The following is a 21,825-nucleotide window of genomic DNA, read 5'->3' on the forward strand; positions in this document are numbered from 1 at the left end:
GTATTCTAGTCCCAGCTTTTTCACCTAAATCTTTCCTAAATCTTCCAAAACTGAAATAGATTAAGGTATAGACAGAAGCAAAGCAGTGACACCTCTCTGATCATTTATATTAATTTCTGTCAAGGATTGAAATATACATAAACATTTGTACTACTAAGTTTCTCATATTGCATATTATTTTATATATACATATATACATGTGATTCTGTACTTGCCAAATATGCTGCAGAAATCTCCCTCCACTAAGTCTGGCTGCATCCATTTTAACTGTGGGCAGTTGAAGCTGCTGCCTGTTCACTTTCTGGATTTACACAGACACACACAGAGGCACACCTCCAGCTCTGCAGCTCTCATTGGCCCTTTTATGACTCATTCCCCCTCCCTTCTTGGCAAACTCTCACGAGAATAAGAGAGAGAGAGCAGTGCGTGATGTCAGAAGCCTAGGCATTTTACCAGACAAGAAATAGAAAGTGGGCTGTATAAGGTATTTACTGGCAGAAAAAAATGTTTTACTAGCAAAAGTTAAAACAAGGGCAAAAGATTTAATAGATGGAAAGTTGAAAAAAATGACTGAAGTTCCACTTTAAGTCTTTCATAATGTGCTAGTGTGCGATGCACACTAGCACATTATGATATTGCCTTGTAGGGTGAAACTTTATTTTTTAATTTTATTTAGACTTTACTACTGCTTTAAGCCAGCCATAGATGGTATGATTTTGTTTCCTGCAATAATGGGTTGCAGGAAAGAAAATCACAGGAATTTCCCATTAACACAGTCAGTGTTGATGGGGGAATTCCTCCTATGATGCTAATGTGTTCCCCTGCTGGGGGAGACACAGAGAGCCATCCCTGACAGGAGAACACACGGGGACTATTGCTAGCGACTATATCCGCTGGCAATAATCACATGAAACATCCAAGGGGTTAGCTGTAGCCACGTTAATCGATCCATAAGTGGTTAAAATCTCCGCCAGACCTTGCTGAGATTTGAACCGCTTATTTAGATTTGTATGTGCAACACTGATCTTTGCAACTTGTTAACTATTAAGCTCAAATGTATTCACAGGGTCATGTTTGAAAGTCCTTGTAAGTAGTGTTTTGAACTTATCTTTTATTTTTTTAATTAAGGGGGAAGAAACAGGAGTTATTGGGGTGAGTGGTTACGTAGAATATCTCCGTGAACAGGAGGTGTCAGAGCGATGGTTCCGCTATAACCCACGGCTAACCTGCATCTACTGCGCCAAATCTTTCAATCAAAAGGGCAGCCTAGATCGGCACATGCGGCTCCACATGGGAATCACTCCATTTGTGTGTCGGATGTGTGGGAAGAAGTATACCCGCAAGGATCAGCTGGAGTACCATATCCGCAAACATACAGGCAACAAGCCCTTCCACTGCCACGTGTGTGGGAAAAGTTTCCCTTTCCAGGCCATCCTCAATCAGCACTTTCGGAAGAACCACCCTGGCTGTATTCCTCTCGAGGGTCCTCACAGTATTTCTCCTGAGACCACCACTGTAGTCACTTCGCGAGGCCCAGCTGGTGAAGAATCGCCTTCTCACGAAGAAGCCGGTGCAGTAGGGCCCTCAGCAACATCTGACATGACGTACGGCGGGGAAACAGCTCATGGTTCAGTATCCACCACTGGGCCAGACTAAAACACAAGAAAATATATATTACAGGAGGACACAAAGAGACTAATATCCTCCCCTTTTACCTCAACAGATTTTAACAATGTTTTCCTTCCCTTCTGCTCCTCTCCAAGTCAAGGTTGGGCTCTTAGAATGCCGAATCAGAGCAAATGGAATGATGGGAAGTTGGAGAATTTTATTGCCAAAATCCAGAAAAGTAACCATGTGTTAGCTTCCTATGTTCATCTTTTCTCTTGACTTCAAAAAGCAACAGCAACTATATGAAGAAAATGAGCTACTGTTTTTTTTTTCTTGTTTTTTTTTTTTTTTTTTTTTTTTTTTAAGTGAATATATCCTTTTAATCTTTTTTCAAGTACACTTGGAATCTGATGAACCTCTGAGCATATACAGTGAAACAGAAAGCTGTGCATTCAGTTACAATGCAAGGGGGTTCTCCAGGAGCTGCCATAGGTGTTGCTGAATCTTTGAAACTTTCTTTTGAAATGTTTTTGGCAGACAGTGTATTTTTGATCTCGGCCTGCATAGAAGTTTGATGGTGCTGTCATAGGTGTGTTAATAGGGTGCTCAAAAATACTTCTGTAGCAGAGTCAGGGTCTCTTCCATACCTGTATGAAAGGTATATTTTAAATTTTTTATTTGATTGAATGGGGCGGCACTGCAATAAGTAACCTTGTAGACATCACAGTTGTTCCCGTCATTGGTCAAGCAGTGAAATGGGGGGCATCTCTGAGGCTTAAAACAACTCCTTGTGTGATTTACTACAGAGTTTTAGGTGGACTTGGCAGGGTTTGATCACCTTTCTTGCTTCTTTTTTTTTTTTTTTTAATTATTTTATTATGGCAAAGTTTCTCAGATGCAGCAAGTGAAATTATCACAGAAAATCTTCCAGTCCTTTCTTGCTTCTTAAAAGTACACTCCTTTGAAACCTAAAACCAGACATGGGACACAGTTTTTATGCAGATTGTAACTAATATTCAACCTGGAATCTCTAAGAAAATTGGCCAAAAGTTTTCGGAGGACAAACAATCGTACGATTTTCTGAGGGCTCAACAAATTTTCTTTGAATCTAGAGCCAGCTAAAAAAGTTAGGAGCCAGTTTTTTTTCCTTTGTATACATATGATATGGGGACGATGGGCTGTCAGTGATACAATATAAATATATATATTTATTTATTGTATCAGAGGGTGTCTTTCAGCCTTTGCCTGTGTGATATTCTGTAACATACAATATATTTCCCCCGGGGTGATGCCAGTGTTGTGCTCAGGGTGTCGGTGAGAGAAATCATGTTGGCGGCTGTCCGGGTGGCGATGGGCATGCCTTTCTCTCCGCTCTCAGTCGCCAAGTAAAGCCACATATTCCGTAAAACACACAACGCAACACCGCTCCTTCAGCCACTCAAAGCTCATCTCGTTCCTTAGCCAGTCAATGTGCAGCCCGCCCCCTATAGCCAATGAAAGAGCAAAGCAGTGACGAATGGGTGACCAACCTGTATGCGGCGCGCAGATGACCCAAAGAAAATGTGTGGCTGTGCCTCAGCCAACGGGAATTCCATGTGTGCACACACAGCAGCTAAAGTGGCATTGGTTGCTAGGACATCAGCAGTCCTAGTAACCAATGACAGCAAGTACGAGGTAAATAACTGAGAAACAAGCGGGCGTGGGAAAGCTGGTCTGAGGCTCCCAGCGGGGGGAGAAGGCAGAGAGCGCACACAGTGCAACCACTGACAAAAGCCCAGGTGCCAGGACACAATTTCTAGTCGCCATGGCGACCTAGCGCTTTGGATTTGTTGAGCCCTGACCTAAGAAAATGTAGGCAAGTTTGTTTTTTGTGGTTCCAGTGAAATCATCACAGAAAATCTTCCAGTCCTTTCTTGCTTCTTAAAGCACTGCTTTCAATTTGAGCCCACATATTGGAGCATGAGAGTGAGGATGCACAAACTCAAAGTCATGTGACTAGAGACTGTGGTCCCAAGTAAAAACAGTATGAAAATCATGCTTATTCTGGCCGCAAGCAACTCAGATTGATGATAAATTAAAATGGCTTTCTGAGGGGTTTTTTTCACCTTTAGCATTAGAAATTCACAATTTTTTTTGTTAGAATGGAGTTGCTGCCTAAAACTCTTAGGGACACCAACCCCTAAGGCTGTAGTTCTACCCTATTGCCATGGTTATCGCAGTCCTGGGTTTTTCTTCCTCCCAGGGTCCCCAGGCATTTTAACACAGCAGGATGATGAAACTTGCAGGAGTCCACCTAAAACTAATGATTTTAAGCAAAATTTTCCTTGAAGATTCCTCTGTACCGTACATACAGTATGAGTGAGTTCTTGCATAAGAAAGGTTTTTTTTCTTGGTGTTGTTTGCCTGGCCAGCTGTCTGCTTTGTGAATTTCTAAAGAGAGAGTTGCTTGCTATAAGTTAGGATGCACTAAGCTAGCTCTCATACATACATACATCAGAGGCTTTCCCAGGAACACGAGATGGATCCTTGTATTATTCTTGTGTTTAAATAGCCTGATTTTTTTTTTCTTTTTGTTAATTGTTATTTATAAGAGACTACAGCTAAAATTCTCCTCTTTGCTTCTTCCGCACCTTTTGTTTCATGAACAAGGGAGATCTACTTCACTTTATCTACCTTATGGCAACACAAACTGACTAGTGAATATGCTTTAACACACCTGAAGTTCATTATACGTTATTTTCCGTGAGCTTCTTATATGCCAGGGGCACATGCAGAAGGTTTCCTGGCATATGAGGGCCATGCAACAGTATTTCATATATTTATTTATTATTATTCATTTTTTTTTTTTTTTAGTTTTCCATATGTTATAGAGCGCCGTTTTGTTTCATTTTATTACTATTTGTTTTTCAGAGGAATGAAAATGAGAGTTGGATTTGTATTCTAAAGGGCTTTTAATATTTACTTTATACAGTATATGAAAAATGTGTCGGCCCTTTGACAGAACTTAAAGGGCTGTGCACTACGTCTGTAATGATGGTGCTGGGAAAGTTGGATGTGATATGTAAATGACATTTTCACGCCACTATCACCAATTTGATGGTTGAAAGACCTAAAAAAAACTAACAGGACCTCCACCTCAAATTAACTAGGTTCAGTTGGTTGCCCTATAGGTTTTCCATTGTGCCAGCACCTCGTCCAAGGAGATGCAGGGACTTTATTACTACGACATGGAGGTAGGTGCCATTTACACCCACTCCACAGATACAATCTTCAAGCAGTTTTTTAAAATACTAAAAAGTGGGTGCTCAACCCGTGGCCCGCGACCACATGCTCTGGGATGGCGGGTCGGCAAGCCTAGATTGGGATTAACGGGATGCCGACCAGCCATCCAAGAGCATCAGAGTGCATGGAGCCAGCGCCGGCAGCAGAGGAAGCAAGAGGCCGCAGGGGGAGCAGGAGCTACATAAGCCAATGCTTCCTCTGTAGCGCCAGCTCCTGTCCCAGGAGGAGTTATATCAAGTGCACTTTGCCTGGGACCTTTCTAGCTGCCTGGAGAGCGATGCCAGCAGAAACTGGAAGAGGAAAAGGTCAGTGTATTAAACGTCACATACACTGCACTTTTGCAATGGGCATATTAGCACAGCAAAAGGCTGCTTTCACAATGATCTGCAGGTGCAGTGCATCTGAGACTTTCCTACGGGTTAGATGTACTGAGCCCTAGACTTCTGTTATATTCCGTGGGTTTGTGCTTTCAGAAAGCACACCACACCTGCAACATGTAATGGAATTCTATGTGAAAGTGCAGCTAACCTGCAGGAAAGTCGCAGCTACACCCGCGGTGCGGGTAAACTGCAGAGCATCAGTGTGAAAGCAGCCTTATAGAGGGCTTAGGATAGTAAGGGCTCGTTTACATTTGTGGTTTGGGGGTGGTAAAACCCCATAGTTTATTGTGGCCCGTGACTGGTTACCAGATCACTTAAGTGGCCCTCGCTCTTCAAACGGTTGAGCACCCCTGTATTGAAATGATTTTGAAGGACTTTTCGCCTGAGCTTTTATTGTCATTAAAATGGTTTCCTTGGGGGTTAACTGTTTACACTTATCAAAGAAAATTTTGTTAAACTTAAAGTGTTACTAAACCCATAACAGAAAAATCAGTCTGTATATGCAGTAAGGTATGCTTGTTATAATCACTATGGAACCTAAGGGGTTAATCCTGTGCATTGTGTAAAAAGGCTGTCTGATCCTGTCTTCTCTGATCCTCCCCTTCTTCCACAGTCCCCAATCCACCTTCTGATAGAACAGAGCCTTGGGGACAGTGTGCACATGCTCAGTTTGGTGTGTACTGTGCATGTGATCAGCACTGGGCCAATCAGAATGGTTCAGGCAGAGAGTCAGGAGTAATGAAGCCTCATAGGACAGTCAAATGAAAACTCTTCCTAAAAGCCTTAACTTGACACTGATAGAAGTCATAAGACTGCTATATAGTGCTGATGATAAAAAGTATTCAGCAGTTTATATTTACTAAAATAATTGCATTTCCATGTTCTGTGTTCTGTGGGAGACCAGATATAGTGAATGCAGGGTCCTGGGTTTAGTAACACTTTAAATATTCAGTATGTAGTTTCTGCATTTATTTGTTTAACTGCTAAACATATTTCTGTTGCTCAGTTAAAGGTTTCTGCCCTTCATATCTAGGTTAGTTTTGTCAGCAGCTAAGTTGTCTATTGTAATAGATGTAAGTGATCTGACAGTAGTTGTCAAAACCCCTCCTTCGCCTTAAAGCAACCCTGTGACCAGGTTTAAGAATATGCAGCAAAAGGATATAAAATTCCAAAGTTGTTGGATAATGTGCCCCTGCTGGGCGCTGTGGCTCCTCCTGTTGACCACCTATGTCACTACAAGACACTGTAGTGACATAGGAGTTGGCAGGAGGAACCACAACACCCAGCAGAGAAGAGGCTATATAACACATTCAGAAGTGTTTGGTATATTCTTACAACTGACAACAGTGTTGCTTTGAAGCCCATCTATGGCACAACATAGACATATACCTTTGTAGTACTCTATTTTTGTGCCTGGAGTTGGGCTTGAATACACACCCATAGCTGCTCTTTTAGGTTCAGTGAAGTCTTCAGGGGGTGCATCTGTTGGTGTTCAAGGGAGATTGATCAGAGCTGCTCCTCATAGCTTCACTACTCCTATCCAGCATTACAGCTTGGCTGTGGTCACCCTGTGGCAAAGGAAACTGAGTGCAATATTATCATGAACATGGTTGATAAGAGAGGACTTAGCCTACTTTCAAGAGACAGGAAGCAAGGCAGATCTGCAGATGGAGCAGAAAACCTTTAAACAAGCTGTGCTATCATGGCAGTCTCTGTTGGGTTTAGGTAACAGACACTCCTGAGTTCTGTACAATATTTATCTACCTAAAGTTGATGTCCAGTCAAATTCTATCTGAACTTAACCACTTAAGGACCAAGCCTCTTTATGAGATTTGTTGTTTACAAGTTAAAAACTGTTTTGTTTTTTTTTGCTAGAAAATTACTTAGAACCCCCAAACATTATAATTTTTTTTTCCTAACACCCTAGAAAATAAAATAGCGGTCGTTGCAATACTTTCTGTCACACCGTATTTGCGCAGCAGTCTTACAAGCACATTTTTTGGGGAAAAATACACTTTTTTTGAATTAAAAAAATAAGGCAACAGTAAAGTTAGCCCGATTTTTTTTTTTTTTTATATTGTGAAAGATAATGTTACGCCGAGTAAATTGATACCCAACATGTCACGCTTCAAAATTGCGCCCACTCGTGGAATGGCGACAAACTTTTACCCTTAAAATTTTCCATAGACGATGTTTAAAAAATTCTACAGGTTGCATGTTTTGAGTTACAGAAGAGGTCTAGGGCTGGAATTATTGCTCTCACTCCGATTGAGGCGATACCTCACGTGTGGTTTGAACACAATTTTCATATGCGTTCGCTTCTACAGGCAAGCTCGGCGGGACGGGGCGCGTTTAACATTATTATTTTTTATTTTACCTTTTATTTTTTATTTTTACACTGCTCTTTTTAAAAAAAAAAAATGGTGTCACTTTTATTCCTATTACAAGGAATGTAAGCATCCCTTGTAATAGAAAAAAAAAGCATGACAGGACCTCTTAAACATGAGATCTGGGGTCAAAAAGACCTCAAATCTCATATTTACACTACAATGCAATAAAAAAAAAAAGAATTTGTCATTTGAAAAAAAAAATGTCCCTTTAAGAGCTACGGGCGGAAAAGACGTTTTGACGTAATTTCCGCCCTGCAATGGTATGGAGACAGGTGGGAGCCATCTTCCCCTCACTCTTTCCATGCCTAGCAGAAAGAAGGATGCGATCGCCTCCGCCGCTGCCAACAGCTCCGGTAAGTGATCTCGCGGCGATATCCCTCTTCGACGTATATCGGCGAGCGACGGTCCGGAAGTGGTTAAACCTGCTCCCACCCTTATTCTAACTAACCTAACTATTCTGAAGGTGCCCCAGTCTGGTCACATGATCTTCCCAGCGGCCGGCAAAAAGGAGAGATCGCAGACAATGGCTGCCTATGTAGTGACATCACCCATAGGCTTGTACTGTCGGCTGTCCCTCCAGTGCTGAGAGCCGATCATGTGAGCGGACTGGAGCGCCCTCAGAATAGGCAAGTATAGACATCTTTCCTTTGCAGGGTAGTTGGAAAAGGGCTTAGAATGGGGGTGGGAGTGGGTTGAAGTATTTGACTGGACTTCTACTTTAAGCAACTTTTTTCTTTTAAAGGAAGCTAACAAGCGCTTGTTTTCCTCCACATTAAGGCATGCCATCCCGTTTTTTTTGCCTGCTTGATGCTTACAAAGTTTAAAAAGCAAAGTGTGGATAATGTTGTTATAATTGGTATGTGGATAGATAATATTGATAAGTCATAAAAAAAGACCCTAGTGTTACTAGAACTTAGGGTTAAATTAGAATTCCAGCCTAACAATAACTATGCTTAAAAATGCCCCCCCCCCCCTTCCTAGCTACCTATCCTGCCTAACCTGTGCACTTACCTATTTTTAGTGTGGTCCAGTCATTTGATTCTGCATCTCCAGCTCCCCTGTGTGAGGAGTGTTGGCTGCATTGAAGAGGAGGAGTGCCTACAACCGCTGGAATTTAAGTGATGTCACTGCCCCCTTGAATTCCCAGTCATTGTCCCCCCTGCAGCCAGCGGTCACTGACACAGGGGATCACGTGACTGGACTGGACTAAATAAAGGTACGTTTACAGATCTTTTTTAAACAGTTTAGGCAGGATAGGTCGCAGGTGGGGGCGGACATTTTTAAGCATAATTAAAGTGGTTTTAAATCCCTTTCATGAAATTTGACCTAGGCATGTATATCTAGTATTTTCTTATCTCTCTCCAAAGCCCTAAGTCCCGTGTCTTTCTGCTGCTCCCTTCTGTTATCATCATAACTTCTGACAAGTTCTCCAACACAGGAGATGTAAGCAGCTGAAAATTTGTCAGGGAGGGAGCGAAGAGATAGATAAGCAGAGAGCCGGTCTATGCATAATACAGCTCTGCATGCTGCTTCCTACCTCTGCCTATGTGGAGTGGAGGGCCTCTCTGTGTATCATCTGAGGCTGTTCACTGGGTTTAGGAGAGGGTTTACATCCACTTTAACGTTAGGATGGAATTCCACTTTAAGGATTCATTACTTACCTAGGTTTTGTTTTTGTGCAATGAGTGACTTGTAAAAGAGGTGCTTGGGGAGAGGGGTATTTATGAAGTCTGCGTGTGTCTTCCAGTTTCTTCACCTGCAAAGCATATCCACCCATTGCAGGGCCTAAGAGCATGTAGGTATGTTTAGATTGCTGGGGGAATTCATGGCCTTTGTAGGTCGATGATGGCATTTGTTGAGAATACTTCTGATTTTTGGCGATGTCTTAAGCTAGCCATACACAGGCTGAACAAGAGAAAATCAGTTGATTCCCCCATTTGTGCTAACAGCATGGATGAAGACATTTCCACTGCTGGTTATTGTATTCGGCAGCCATGGCAACTGTGGCTGCATCTGATAGGGCGCAGTCATTGTACAGCCCACAATTTTTCATCTGGCTCAGTCGAATATTTAAATTGACTTTTGTCAAGTCAGGTGGTGCTTGCAGGGCCACCCACTGTTTAAAATGTGAACCCTCTATGGCCAGCTTTAAGCCCCATGCACACAGGCCAAATGTTTGAAACAGCTGTTTAAAAAAAAAAAAAAAAAAAAAAAAAACAGCCGTGTGTGTCGGTCTGTCCAGACACTTCTGTCGGACATGCATGCTGGAAAACCAGCAGCCGACCAACTCCCGATCAGCGTTCTCAGCCAATGGCAGAGAGTGCTGACCGGAGTGTTCTGGCGGGAGGGGGGGGGCATCCCCCTGTCAGAACACAACAGCTCAGAGGGGGAGATCGCTGGACCAACCTCGCATGGTTAGTACAGCGGCTCCGACCAGAGCAGTCAGGTTTTTTTTCCAGATTGCACGAAAAAAAAAACATAGTGTGTATGAGGCTTAAGCCTCGTACACACAATTGAATTTTCTGCAGACAAAAGCGCCAGACTTTTGTCCGAAGGGCGTGTGCCATGAACTTGTCTTGCATACAAACGGTAGACAATTGTCGGCCAACAAACACAAACATAGTGACGAAATATGAGGCATTTCAGCTCTAGAGCGGCACCCTTTGGGCACCTTCTGCTAATGCCGTGTTTGGTGAGCATTGATTCCGAGCAATGCGTGTTTGTACTTTGGATTTTTGTGTGGCGAACTTGTGTACACACGATAGGAAAATCTGACAACAGACCGTTGTCCACTGAAAATTTACTAGCCTGTCATCCAACATTTGTTGGCGGAAAGTTGGACAACAATTGTCTGATGGAGCGTAGTCGGATTTTAGGCAAACAGTCTGTCATCACACAATTCTCTGCCGAAAATCCGATCGTGTGTACGAACGAGGCTTTAGTCTTGTTTGCACCAAGTTCCATTTATGACTTGCAATGCTCAGAGGAGATCAGATAGAATAGGCACTGGTGCTACAAGCTGATCCCAAACAAGCAACTCTGCTCTATAAAGTGGAAAGCCCCTTCATGACTACACATCAGCCAAACATTTGCTCAGCAGAAGATCTGAAGTAGTAAAGCACTTTGAGCTGCTTGGTGGTTTTCATAGGAATAAAGGTCCAGCCTGGGAAAAAGTTTGTTTCATTTACTTCAGAGCTGCTGTGAGCCAACTTATTGGTGACAGGTGAAGGGCAAGGCTTACCGCTGTGCAGAATTGAAGGGATTTTCACCTTTCATGCAGAGTATGGAAAGCACAGGACTTTTCCACCTTAGCCATTTTGAAAATTACCTTTTTTATATATCTTACAACAATGTTGTTTTTTAAAGCAGAAATTAACATTTTTTATTTAGCAGCACTTTAAAAACAAGCTGGTCTTCTTTAAAGGAATGCATTTTTTTTTCTAGATCTAGGTGTAAAAAAGACCAGTTTTGTGTAAATAATGCAACTAGTGTGTTTTAATGAGGAAAAAAAAAAAAAAAAAAGTTTCTGAGTACAGTTTTTAAATATATATGTACACGGCGGCAGGCATATTACGCAGACCCTTCTTTTTAGCACTTCATAATGGTTATGCTTTACTAATCCTTCTCACAATGCAAGGCTATGAGTCGGCTGCCTGATTGAAAACAGCACATTCCCCAATGTAGCTGAGTTTATCTCCGTGCTGGTTTACCAAGAACGTTGAATGAGGCCGAGTCAAATACAGAGCTCCCTCTTGTGGTTAGTTTATAAATCTCTATATTTAAAGCCCCATTCTGGGCAAAAAATATTTTTTATCCTAGCTTTCCCTCCTACCTCCCTTAACCCACGCTGATAGGCTTCTTTCCCCTCTTAAGCCTAGTACACACGGGCCAAAAGTCAGATGGTATCTGCCAGTTCAATAGAAACCAGCCAGCAATCGGCCCGTGTGTACTGCAGTCGGTCCGACAGCATCCAGACGTTCATCTGGCTTCTATCGAAGGGGCATGATGGAAAAAGGTCTGACGATCAGCTGTCTCAGTCAATGGCCATCCCCCTGTCAGAACCCAATAGAACAACAGGGGAGAGCTCTGTACTAACATTGGATAGTTAGTACAGCGGCTCCTCCTGAGCTGTCAGTTTTTTTTTTTTTGTTGATCCAGCCATGGGACATTGCTGGTCCCCTGCCGCCCTCCTTTAATGGACTTTTTCAGTTCTGAATCCTGAGAGAAGCCCACTGCAGCCCATTCAATTAACAGTCTCCATGTTAAGCAGGCACTGATGTGGACACTCAAAAAAGACCCAAATCAGGAAATAAAGAGACGTGGGAAAGACTTGGGGCCAGATCATCACATGGCTGCAGCTACCGATAGAAAGTAGAAAGGGCTTTTAGATAGGGCTGTTTTTTGTTTTTTTGTTTTTAATGTAGCGATTAGTTAGGTTTTTTAGACTAGGTTTTATCATGGAGTTAATAAAAACATATGGAAGAGCAAGAATTTAAAACTTAAATATTGGATTAAAATGACAATCAAGTAAACAGTGCAATAATAGTTATATATTTGCTTACTAGAATTACTCTGTACTTTCCCTTTTAAGAAGAGTTATTCTGTAAAGTTGCTGGAAGACTGCAGTAATGCAACATTACCACTGCCGTGATTTTAAACATATTTTTGGAGTTTATAATTGCTGTAGTGGTCCAATGACATTTAAATTACATCTAAACCCCCCTAAAAAAATGAAAGCTAAATTCCAGAGATGGATTTGCATACATTGGTCCAGCTTGGACCATTGTAAGTATACACATTCCATACCTGCTGGGCTGCTGTCAAAGTGGAGAATCTCTGTAGTAGATGCCACTACTACACAGTGATTGTCACTATCTTCCGGGTCTCCAAGTGGCTGCCATGCTGCAAAGTAACCACAGGGGGTCGCTTGCTTGGCATAGGTACCATTTATAGAAAGCCTTGCATTTTTTTCAATAAATTCAAGGCGGTTTTAGATTGGACTGGGTGGAGCTTGTGGCATAATGGCCCCTCCTCTCCACCTTGTCCAATCAGAGAAAGTTTTGCATTCACTGAGAAAAATGCAGGGTGTTCCATAAATGGTGCTCAGGCTGAGCTCCCTTTATTGTGCTCTGCATTCTCAGTATGTCCTCAGTCTTCAAGATTGAGGAAATCTTGTGGCAGATAAGAGGTACTCTGCAGGGGCAGCCTTGGAGGGGATCACATCTACATGCATATCTATAGATAATTGTAATCAGTATACTGCATACATTTTACTGAGCCTTATCAGTGATCTCTTGAGAAGGATTTGCTTGATTTAGTCAGAAAGGTTAAGAGAAGTTTAGTTAAGTCTTGCACTTAATGGACTGAATTAGGATAGAGGATTGGGTTACTACACATACTGAAAATCACCCATCACTGACACGAAGGGCCAATTCACACTGACTTGCGCTAAAAGGTATTGAAAATGCATGTACATTTCCACGTTTTTAACGCATATTGACAGCTGTTGACATACATTTTGATGTCAGTTGACATGCATGCGCAGCGTTATGGTGTGAACGGGACACATTGGAAATTATTGTTTTTCAGATGTCCTTCTGTTGATCTGCGTTTTACAGCTGGGCTAAAATGAAGATCAATGGGCCCTTAAAGAATTAGGACCGGTGACAAAGTAGCTCATACGTGATTAATCACACATTTTCATGAAGAACTGTAAACACGTGCTACCCTGTTGTCAGTCCCTTATAAATCGATCGTGGCTTTTTTTTAGCCACGTACTCAGTCACACAGATTAAAGTAGTTCTAAAAGGTTGAAGGTTTTTTACCTATGCATGAAGGTAAAAAACATTCAGTATGCAGCAGTCCCCCGCAAATATATACCTGAGCCCAGTTGTGATTCAGCACGAGATTTGCTGCTCTTCCTCCTCATTGGCTGAAAGACAATAGCCAATCTCGCTAGCTCCCACTGCTGTCAATCACCGCCAGTGAATGGGGGCGGGGCTGAGCCCCGTTCTGTGTCTCTAATGGGCACACAGAGTGGGGCACAGGAGCGCACATGCACAAGTGCCCCCATAGCAAGAGACTTGTGATGTGGGTACTCAGAGAAGAGGAGGAGGAGCAGCCAGGAGTGCCGGCAGGGTACCCAAGAAGAGGAGGATCAGGTCTATTCTGTGCAAATCTATAGATAAGAGGTTTGAGTTTTGTTTTTTTATTGTAACCTTTGATATCACTTTATGGTTATGGCTCATTGGGTGAAAATCATACAAGCACCTTTAAAGGTAACCTATCATGGGGAAAATACAGAAGCTGCTATTGCTAACCTTCTGGGAAAGCTATTTTTTTTTTTTTAAATCAGTGACTTTTTTTTTCTCTGTTGGTTGAGCTGGATGGACTTCTGTCTTTTTTCAACCAGATTGCCTATGTAACCTGTAGCTACATTGGTGACACTGTTTTTGAAGAGGGTGGCCTTAAAGGCCAGGTCCAGGTCTCAGACCTAGTTCCATGCTTCTCACATATTAAGGGTGTAACGTGAAGCATGGCTGCATACATAATCCCTCCCCCTTATTGCTGCATTGCATTCATTTTTATAAAACATATTTTTTCTTATATTCAGGCAGAGCCACGTCATACATTCACTGGTATCACTCCCAGTAAATTACTACATGCCCCATATTCCACCGCGGCAGAAGGTCTGTGTGGAGCCGCACCAGTGATCCCCTCCTCTCTCATCCCTGTATAGTCCAGCCGCACTTCCTCCTACTGAGGTCTGTTCCTCTATGGGTGGCGAGGGTGGGGCTGGGGGGGAAAACATTACAAGAGCCTGCACATTCCACCATGGATAGTGGCTGCAGTGCTCCACAGGCTTCCTTGCAAAGAATTAGTAAATACATATTGACCATTAGATGAATGTTGCGGGATTTACAAGTGTTTTTTTTTTTTTTTTTCAAGTGGACCACTTTAAGTCAGTCTGTTTAGAAGGAGGGATGTGGAAATGTACGGAGAAGTGCACATTGTAGCAAGACTTCAGTCAAAGTGAAGGAAAGGTTTGCAGGTTTAGAATCAGGCATGAGTCACATCAGTAAAATTAGTTGATTCCTCCATCCACACTAAGCAGCTTGGATGGAGGAATCTACACTGCCGGCTTCTGTTTTCAGACAGCCTTAAGCACACACGGCTGCTTGAATACCCAAACATTGACTGCAATCTGATTGAACTGCCAATGTTACACCCGACTATTTTGTTTTTTTTAGTGAAAAGTTTGCCAAGCTGGTTGGTGCAGAGGGCTTGAATTTTGGCAGATTCAGCAAGAACCAGATATAATTTGAGCCATGTGTTGCCAACTTTATTCGGCAATACAGAGGGCAGTGAGGGTGTACAAGGAAAAGCATCCTTGGAATCCAATTAGAAATCACCTGTGTGAAAGTTGGTTGCTGTACTGCGACTATCTTCATTGTTCTTTGTACAAAAATTAAATATGCATATATAGTTTTTTATCTGATTTAAAGTGAACTTGCCAGACATATTAAAGCATATCTTAAAGTGGAACTTTAGTCAGAAAATTAGATCCTGCTCAATCACTCTAGGCTGGCCCCTTTTGGAGTTAACATAAGTTCCTCACACTGCTCTGCACATGCTCAGTTGCTCTCTATTTTTTTGGCACTGTGCCGAATTTGTAGAGGCTGATCTGCCTAAAGATTTACTGCTGTTCAGGGGCTCTGGGCTTCAGCAAAATGGCAGCCTCCAGCAAAAAGAATCAGGAGCAATGCCAGAGGCAAATTACTGCGCAAACTAATGTTGGTAACTAGCATAACTATTAACCTCTTGGCTCCGGCGCCTCCCAGGCCTTCAAGGGTTTTAGGATGCCAGGAGGCACAGCAGGGTTTATGATCATGTGATCGTCATGATTGGCTGTCATGGCAGTCACATGATCGGGAGCTTTCCATTAGCTGCCAGTAACTGTGCGGGGAGCGCGCTCTTTGCACAGCTGTATTTACACGAATTCACGCTCTGGACCAAGGCCCACCCGCCAAGAGGCCACATATTTGCGAGCAGCCAGCGCCAAGTGATTAATGTGGAATGTATGTTACTAAAGATTATTATTTTTATCAAGTTGATATGGTTAAAGTTCCGTTTTAAGCCAAACACAAAAAATGTAATTTCCTCTTTTCCACTGAGCACCCCTGAGGTCCTCTTATTGGACAGGCAGGAATAATTGGGGCTTATCACCAAAGTTGGGGAAATTGAATCTTTAGTAAAGTGAATACAGAACCATGGGCGCATACAGAAGAGAGTTTTGTCAGCTAACAGAAGTTATAGCAGGTACTGTGTAATGGTTCCTGATTTTAGCTGAAACTTTACTTCTAAAAAGTTTAAAAAGGCTGGCCATTTTCCTTCATGTTCTAGTAGTATGTTTTTGTGCTAAAGAAGGCAGTTTTCTTCATTATATAAATATTATTTCTCTACCATCTGCAGATGTCACTTGCTTCCATCAAAGTTATTTAATAAAACTGGCAAAGGTCTTCCATGGACATTAGCCATTAGAATTGTCTGTGGCAGTCTTGTGATTGGTTTTTAGTAAGGATATGACAATCTTATTACAGCGAGGAGAGAAGATAGTTGGTTTTAGGCCTGTTCCACAGGGACTTGAGTGTATATAACAGCACTGTGAACAGCAAGCTTTGTTGAAGCTTTTGAAGTACCATTCAACTCTAGTTTGTAAATGTTGAACACAAAACGGGAGTGTTGATTGCCACTTTAAGCAAGCTGCTAGCAGGTTTCCCACAAGCTCTAGGTTGGGTTCACTTATTAAATCCGTGGCTCAAAGCAGGGGGTCCGGTGTATGTCTGTTCACCGATTCAGGTGCGAATCAGGTCAGAATTTTTGTCTGAATTCGCACCCGAAATGGAGCCAAAGCCTGACTGCAATCCGGACTGTGGTCACCGTGGAGCTGTGTGAACCGGATCCTTTGCAAGCCGGTCACACTCTCCTGTCATGCGAATTGGATGTGGAGAAACCTGCATCCAATTCGTATCAGTGTGAACCCAGCCTCAAGAAGTTCTGAAGCCTGCTAACATCTTGCATAAAGTGGCAAATCAACACTCCAATTAGGATCTGTGATCAACATTTAAAAACCGGAGCTGAATGGTACTTTAAAAGCTTCAACAAAGCTTCCCGAAAGCTCTGCTAATGCTTTGTCAAAGCTTGCTGTTCACGCTGCTTTTATACAAGGTGAAGCCCGTGTGAAACAGGCCTTACACCTTGCAATGTGATTAAACAATCTTTTGATCTACCACATGCAAATTGAGTGAATTGTTTAAGTAGGGCCTCCTCATAGTTTTGTTGGATCTAAAGGAGATCAGAAATTGCACATTCAGTTGCAGGGTGTATGGCCTGCATTGGGGTAAAACCCCATACACACTATTCGATTTTCTGCAGATTTTTGTCTTCAGATTTACCAAAATCATGTAGTGCAAGGGCCTGCCTGATTGCATACAAATTGAAACTCTTAAGCGCCATTTACACCTGAGAGTAGCGTTTTCAGGCAGAAAGTTGCGTGGTTTTGCCACAATTTTGACACGTTTGCCATGATTTTGTACAGGTCAAAATGTCACCAATGTAAAAAGCCGAAAAACGCCCAAATCTGCCTAAAAGAAAAGTTTCAGAACTTGTTTGAGCTTCAGGCGTTTTGGAACTTCTGGCTGCAGGCGTTTGAGTGGAGATGTGAACCATCTCCATAGAGAATAATTCTTTTTTTCCCCTTCAGCGTTTTGTAGCTTCAGGCTTCAAGCTACAAAACGGTCAGGTGTGAATGGGGCCTAAAGGTTTGACCTCATAGTGTATGGTTTTGGTAAATCTGAAGACAAAAATCTGCAGAAAATCCAATAGTGTGTATGGGGTTTAAGAGCTTGCACCTGATTGCAGAGATAACCTAGAAGTAATAGGGAGTGAGTGGAGACATTCCCATCTAATACAATCTGATTTGATCTTTCCTTGCATTGTAATCAAGTACTGGTAGGGATGAAGGTAAAGGCATAGCAGAAGACTTTATGGGGATTCTTGGGGTGTCTTGGTTTCTTTTCATCTATAAAAACATGTAGCATTTGAAGTCTGTGAATTTAGCCACTGTGACATGTGATAATCCAGATACATTTCATTGTGGAGTGGAAGAAAAGTCCACTCCATGTGCCAGAATACACTGGATCAGTTCTTACCTCTCCTCATAATATAGTTCAGGTTTAAGCATTTTACAAACACTGAGTTTAGAGCCGGCACCCCAGTGATATCCTATACAGTAAAGATGTGAAATTTTATAACTGTCTGTCTGGGAGAATAGAATGGATGAGGATCAACATGAGAATGAGCCATATATCAGTATGGCAATACCTGTATAACATTTCTTTTAACAGCTTTGAACCTTTACTCATTTACTTTTATTTCCCTGACTATAATGTATGCAAAATCCCTAAACTGGTCATATACTGTATGTGTGCCATTACCAAACGCAAAATGTGGGAAGCTTGCCGACTCTCACTGGTGTGATTTTTTTTGTTTTTTGTTTTTTAAGGGACAGTTTATATTAATTGCAGAGCTCTTACATTACATTTCTTCTTTTCCTGGTGATGGGGTGAAAGATTGTACAATAGTGATTTGACTAAGAAGTGCTTATCAAGTAATTGGACTGGCCAATGGGTTAGCATTGAATACAGTATAATGCTGATTGATGAAGCGATCATACCGTCTTCTGGACCACAAATGGCTGCATGTGATTGGTGTATGATCTGACTGGAGGGGGCCATAAAGTAGATTGAAACCCTAAAGCCAGCCATACAATGATTGAAATCTGTCCAGTTCAACAGGGACTGGCTGAATTTCAATGTATGTGTGGCCACCCCTGGTTGGAAAAATGACCCCAATCAGAGGCTGCAGCCACTGATCAATGTATTCTGACAGTAGAGAGTCCTGTCAGAAAACAATGTCACGGGGGGGGGGGGGGGGGGCATCTGTCCCACCTAGCTTTTGTGGATGGAGGAATCCGTAAATTTTTTTTCCATTCAGAAAAAAGTATCTATGGCTAGCTTAACTGAGTGACATTTAAGCTGGGCATTGCGGCTGAAGGTACTTGTAGCCATTTATTCACAGGAAACTGAGAATGAATGGCACGGCTGTGTGGGCGGAGCCCCACACGGGCGTCCTGTTTTCAAATAGTGACAGCGGGGACAGGGCTGCAGATGCTGGATCATGTAATGTGTTCCAAAAGTGAACTGATGCTTTAAGAAAAGTTGCAGAGTGGAAAATAGTTTTTGGAATTATTTACATAATAAAGCTTAAGGTTTGAGACTTTTCTGATTGGGTGAGATCTACTTTATTGATTAAACCTGGTTGGTTTACAAAGGATTACACAGCTCCCTCCCCACATTTACTTTTTTTGATACAAGGGGGTAATACCTTATTCCTTGGTCCTGTAGGCCTCTTTTATGCTGGTTCCAGTATTGACTGTGAAGCTGCTCCTCTTCTCTGGTCGTGTGGCCACCCCTCTTGTAGACTTCATAATGTAACTTGTGCTGCATTGTATGTGGTATCATCAAGGGGCCACCCACATTCTGAGGTGAGAGACAAAAAAAAGTGCTGGCTGCCGCAGGACCGCAGATTAAAGTGCTTCTAAAGGCAGAATGTTTTTTATCTTATTGCATTCTATGCATTAGGATGAAAAACCTTCTGTGTGCAGCAGCCCCCGATAATTATCTGAGCCCCATCTCAATCCAGCAATGTTGCACAAGAGGCTCGGCTGTCCGGGACTCTCCCTCCTGGATTTGCTGAGACACGTAGCAGGTGCCATTGGCTCCCATTGCTGTCAAAGTCAGTGAGCCAATGAGGAGATAGAGGGGGTGGGGCCAAGCCGCGGCTCCGTGTCTGAATGGACACACAGAGCAGCAACTCAGCTCGGGTGCCCCCATAGCAAGCTGCTTGTTGTGGGGGCGCTCAGCAGGAGGGAGGGGCCAAGAGAGCCGGCGAGGGACCCAAGAAGAGGAGGATCCGGGCTGCTCGTTGCAAAACCATTACACAGAGCAAGTATAACATTTTTGTAATTTTTAAACAAAAAAAACAAGCCTTTAGTATCACTTTAACCACTTGTCGACCAGCCGCCGCAGTTTTACTGTGGCAGAATGGCACGGCTGGGCAAAACGACGTTATGTAACATCGCTTCGCCCTGTGGCCACTAGGGGTGCGCGCCTGCTGCTCGCCCCCGGAGCCGATGTGAATGCCCAGCGGTCACTCGCCGGGGTCCCGCAATCGCTCGTGACACACCGAGAACCGGGATCTTCATACAAAGTATGAATAGCGATCTGTCATCTCCCCTAGACAGTCCTATCCCCCCCTTCAGTTAGAACACAGAGAGGGAACACAATTAACCCCTTCCCTGCCAGTGACATTTTTACAGTAATCAGTGCATTTTTATAGCACTGATCGCTGTATAAATGACACTGGTCCCAAAAATGTGTCAAAAGTGTCCAATGTGTCCGCCATGTCGTCGCAGTCCTGATAAAAATTGCAGATCGCCGCCATTACTAGTTAAAAAAAAAATTATATATAAATCTATCCCCTATTTTCTAGACGCTATAACTTTTGCGCAAACCAATCAATATACGCTTATTGCGATTTCTATTACCAAAAATATGTAGAAAAATACATATTGGTCTAAACTGAGAAGAAAATTAGGTTTTTTTTTTTAAAAAAAAAATGGGGATATTTATTATAGCAAAAAGTACAAAATAGTGTTTTTTTTCCAAAATTGTCGCTCTTTTTTTGTTAATCTCTGCAGTTTTTATTTTTTGCATTATAATCAAATGCCACCAAAAGAAAGCTCTATTTGTGGGGAAAAAAGGACATCAATTTTGTTTGGGTGCAACGTCGCACGACTGCGCACTTGTCAGTTAAAGCGACGCAGTGCCGAATCGCAAAAAATGGCCTGGTCATTCAGCAGCCAAATCTTCCGGGGCTGAATCGGTTAAGGTAAGTATTCATCTCTGGTACATCCCCCCAAATTAAATGAGCATTAGAACCCCTAGACTCCAGGGGAAGCAGTCAGCCACATGTTATTTTACGTAAGGTGACCAGAGTTCAGCTGTAAAACAATACATGTACTCTGGAAGGTTTTTCTTTTACCATACCTACCACCATTTTGATGCATCTTACACTTAAAGTACATTAAAGTTTGATACCCAAATCTACGACCAGTATGGCACTACTACACATCTTCTCAAGCCTTCAGTTTGTGAGCTTGGCGTTATGGGACATCTTCACAATCAGTCGCTCTGAATTCATACTGTATTCTGTGCTTTCTGATGTACAGCCTCCAATACCAGTGCGTCACCCTTCACCAGGCTATAGCGAAAGACTTTTCTGTTCCTTTATATTGACATTGCATGCTAAGGAAGTCTGGACAATGCAAATAATTTATTCAGGACGTCATATATATCTCTGCATAAGAATGCTTAAATTATATTTTATTTGCCTGACTGAAGCTTTTGTGTTTGAGTAAAAGAGAATGTTTTATAAGAATCCTTTCATCCACATTATCACTTATTTATAATGAACACGGTTTTTATCGGACTCCTGAAATCCTATACAACTGTGAAATGTATGCTTTCATGTAATCCTATTTGAAAGACGTTAACTCCACGCATCATGGATACTGAGCAAGTTTAATGGGGAGATTTTTTTTTTTTCTTGAGTTCAGTATCCACTTAGACCAGGAGAAGACTATATCTTTAATATCCTTATCATTTATTTTGGAACTTTGTATCCAGTTGTCTCACAGGGGTGAAATTGGCACAAGAAGATTAATAAAAAAAATATGTGAGTGCAAGATTCTATGCTGTGTTTGGTTTTTACATTACATAACTCTTACCGTAAATGGTAATGCTATACATTGAGTATCACACAAGTATAGAGGCCCTGATGGGAAATGTAAAATAAACCTGTGTTTTAGCGTGCAGGTCAAAGCAACAGATTCACTTATAAACCCTCACCTTGTAAAACAACTCTTTCAGTTTAAAATAGAAAGTAAAGGCAAAACATTTGCATATACAGTATCTCACAAAAGTGAGTACACCCCTTACATTTTTGGTAAATATTTTTTTTTATATCTTGTGACAACACTGAAG

At 42.2% G+C, this 21,825-nt stretch overlaps 1 protein-coding gene across 1 annotated transcript in view; it reads left to right on the forward strand.

Annotated features, from left to right (window-relative positions):
* Window positions 1-21,527, forward strand: part of ZBTB37 (zinc finger and BTB domain containing 37) — a 40,228-nt gene extending 18,701 nt beyond the window's left edge. Inside the window, exon 4 of the mRNA XM_073593436.1 lies at window positions 1,129-21,527. Within this exon, the coding sequence (XP_073449537.1) occupies window positions 1,129-1,656 (528 nt within the window). The 3' untranslated portion in view covers window positions 1,657-21,527. The remainder of the gene's footprint in view (window positions 1-1,128) is intronic.
* The last annotated feature ends 298 nt before the right edge of the window (window positions 21,528-21,825 follow it).

Source organism: Aquarana catesbeiana, linkage group LG07 (assembly GCF_042186555.1).
Source record: "Aquarana catesbeiana isolate 2022-GZ linkage group LG07, ASM4218655v1, whole genome shotgun sequence".
NCBI lineage: Eukaryota > Metazoa > Chordata > Amphibia > Anura > Ranidae > Aquarana > Aquarana catesbeiana.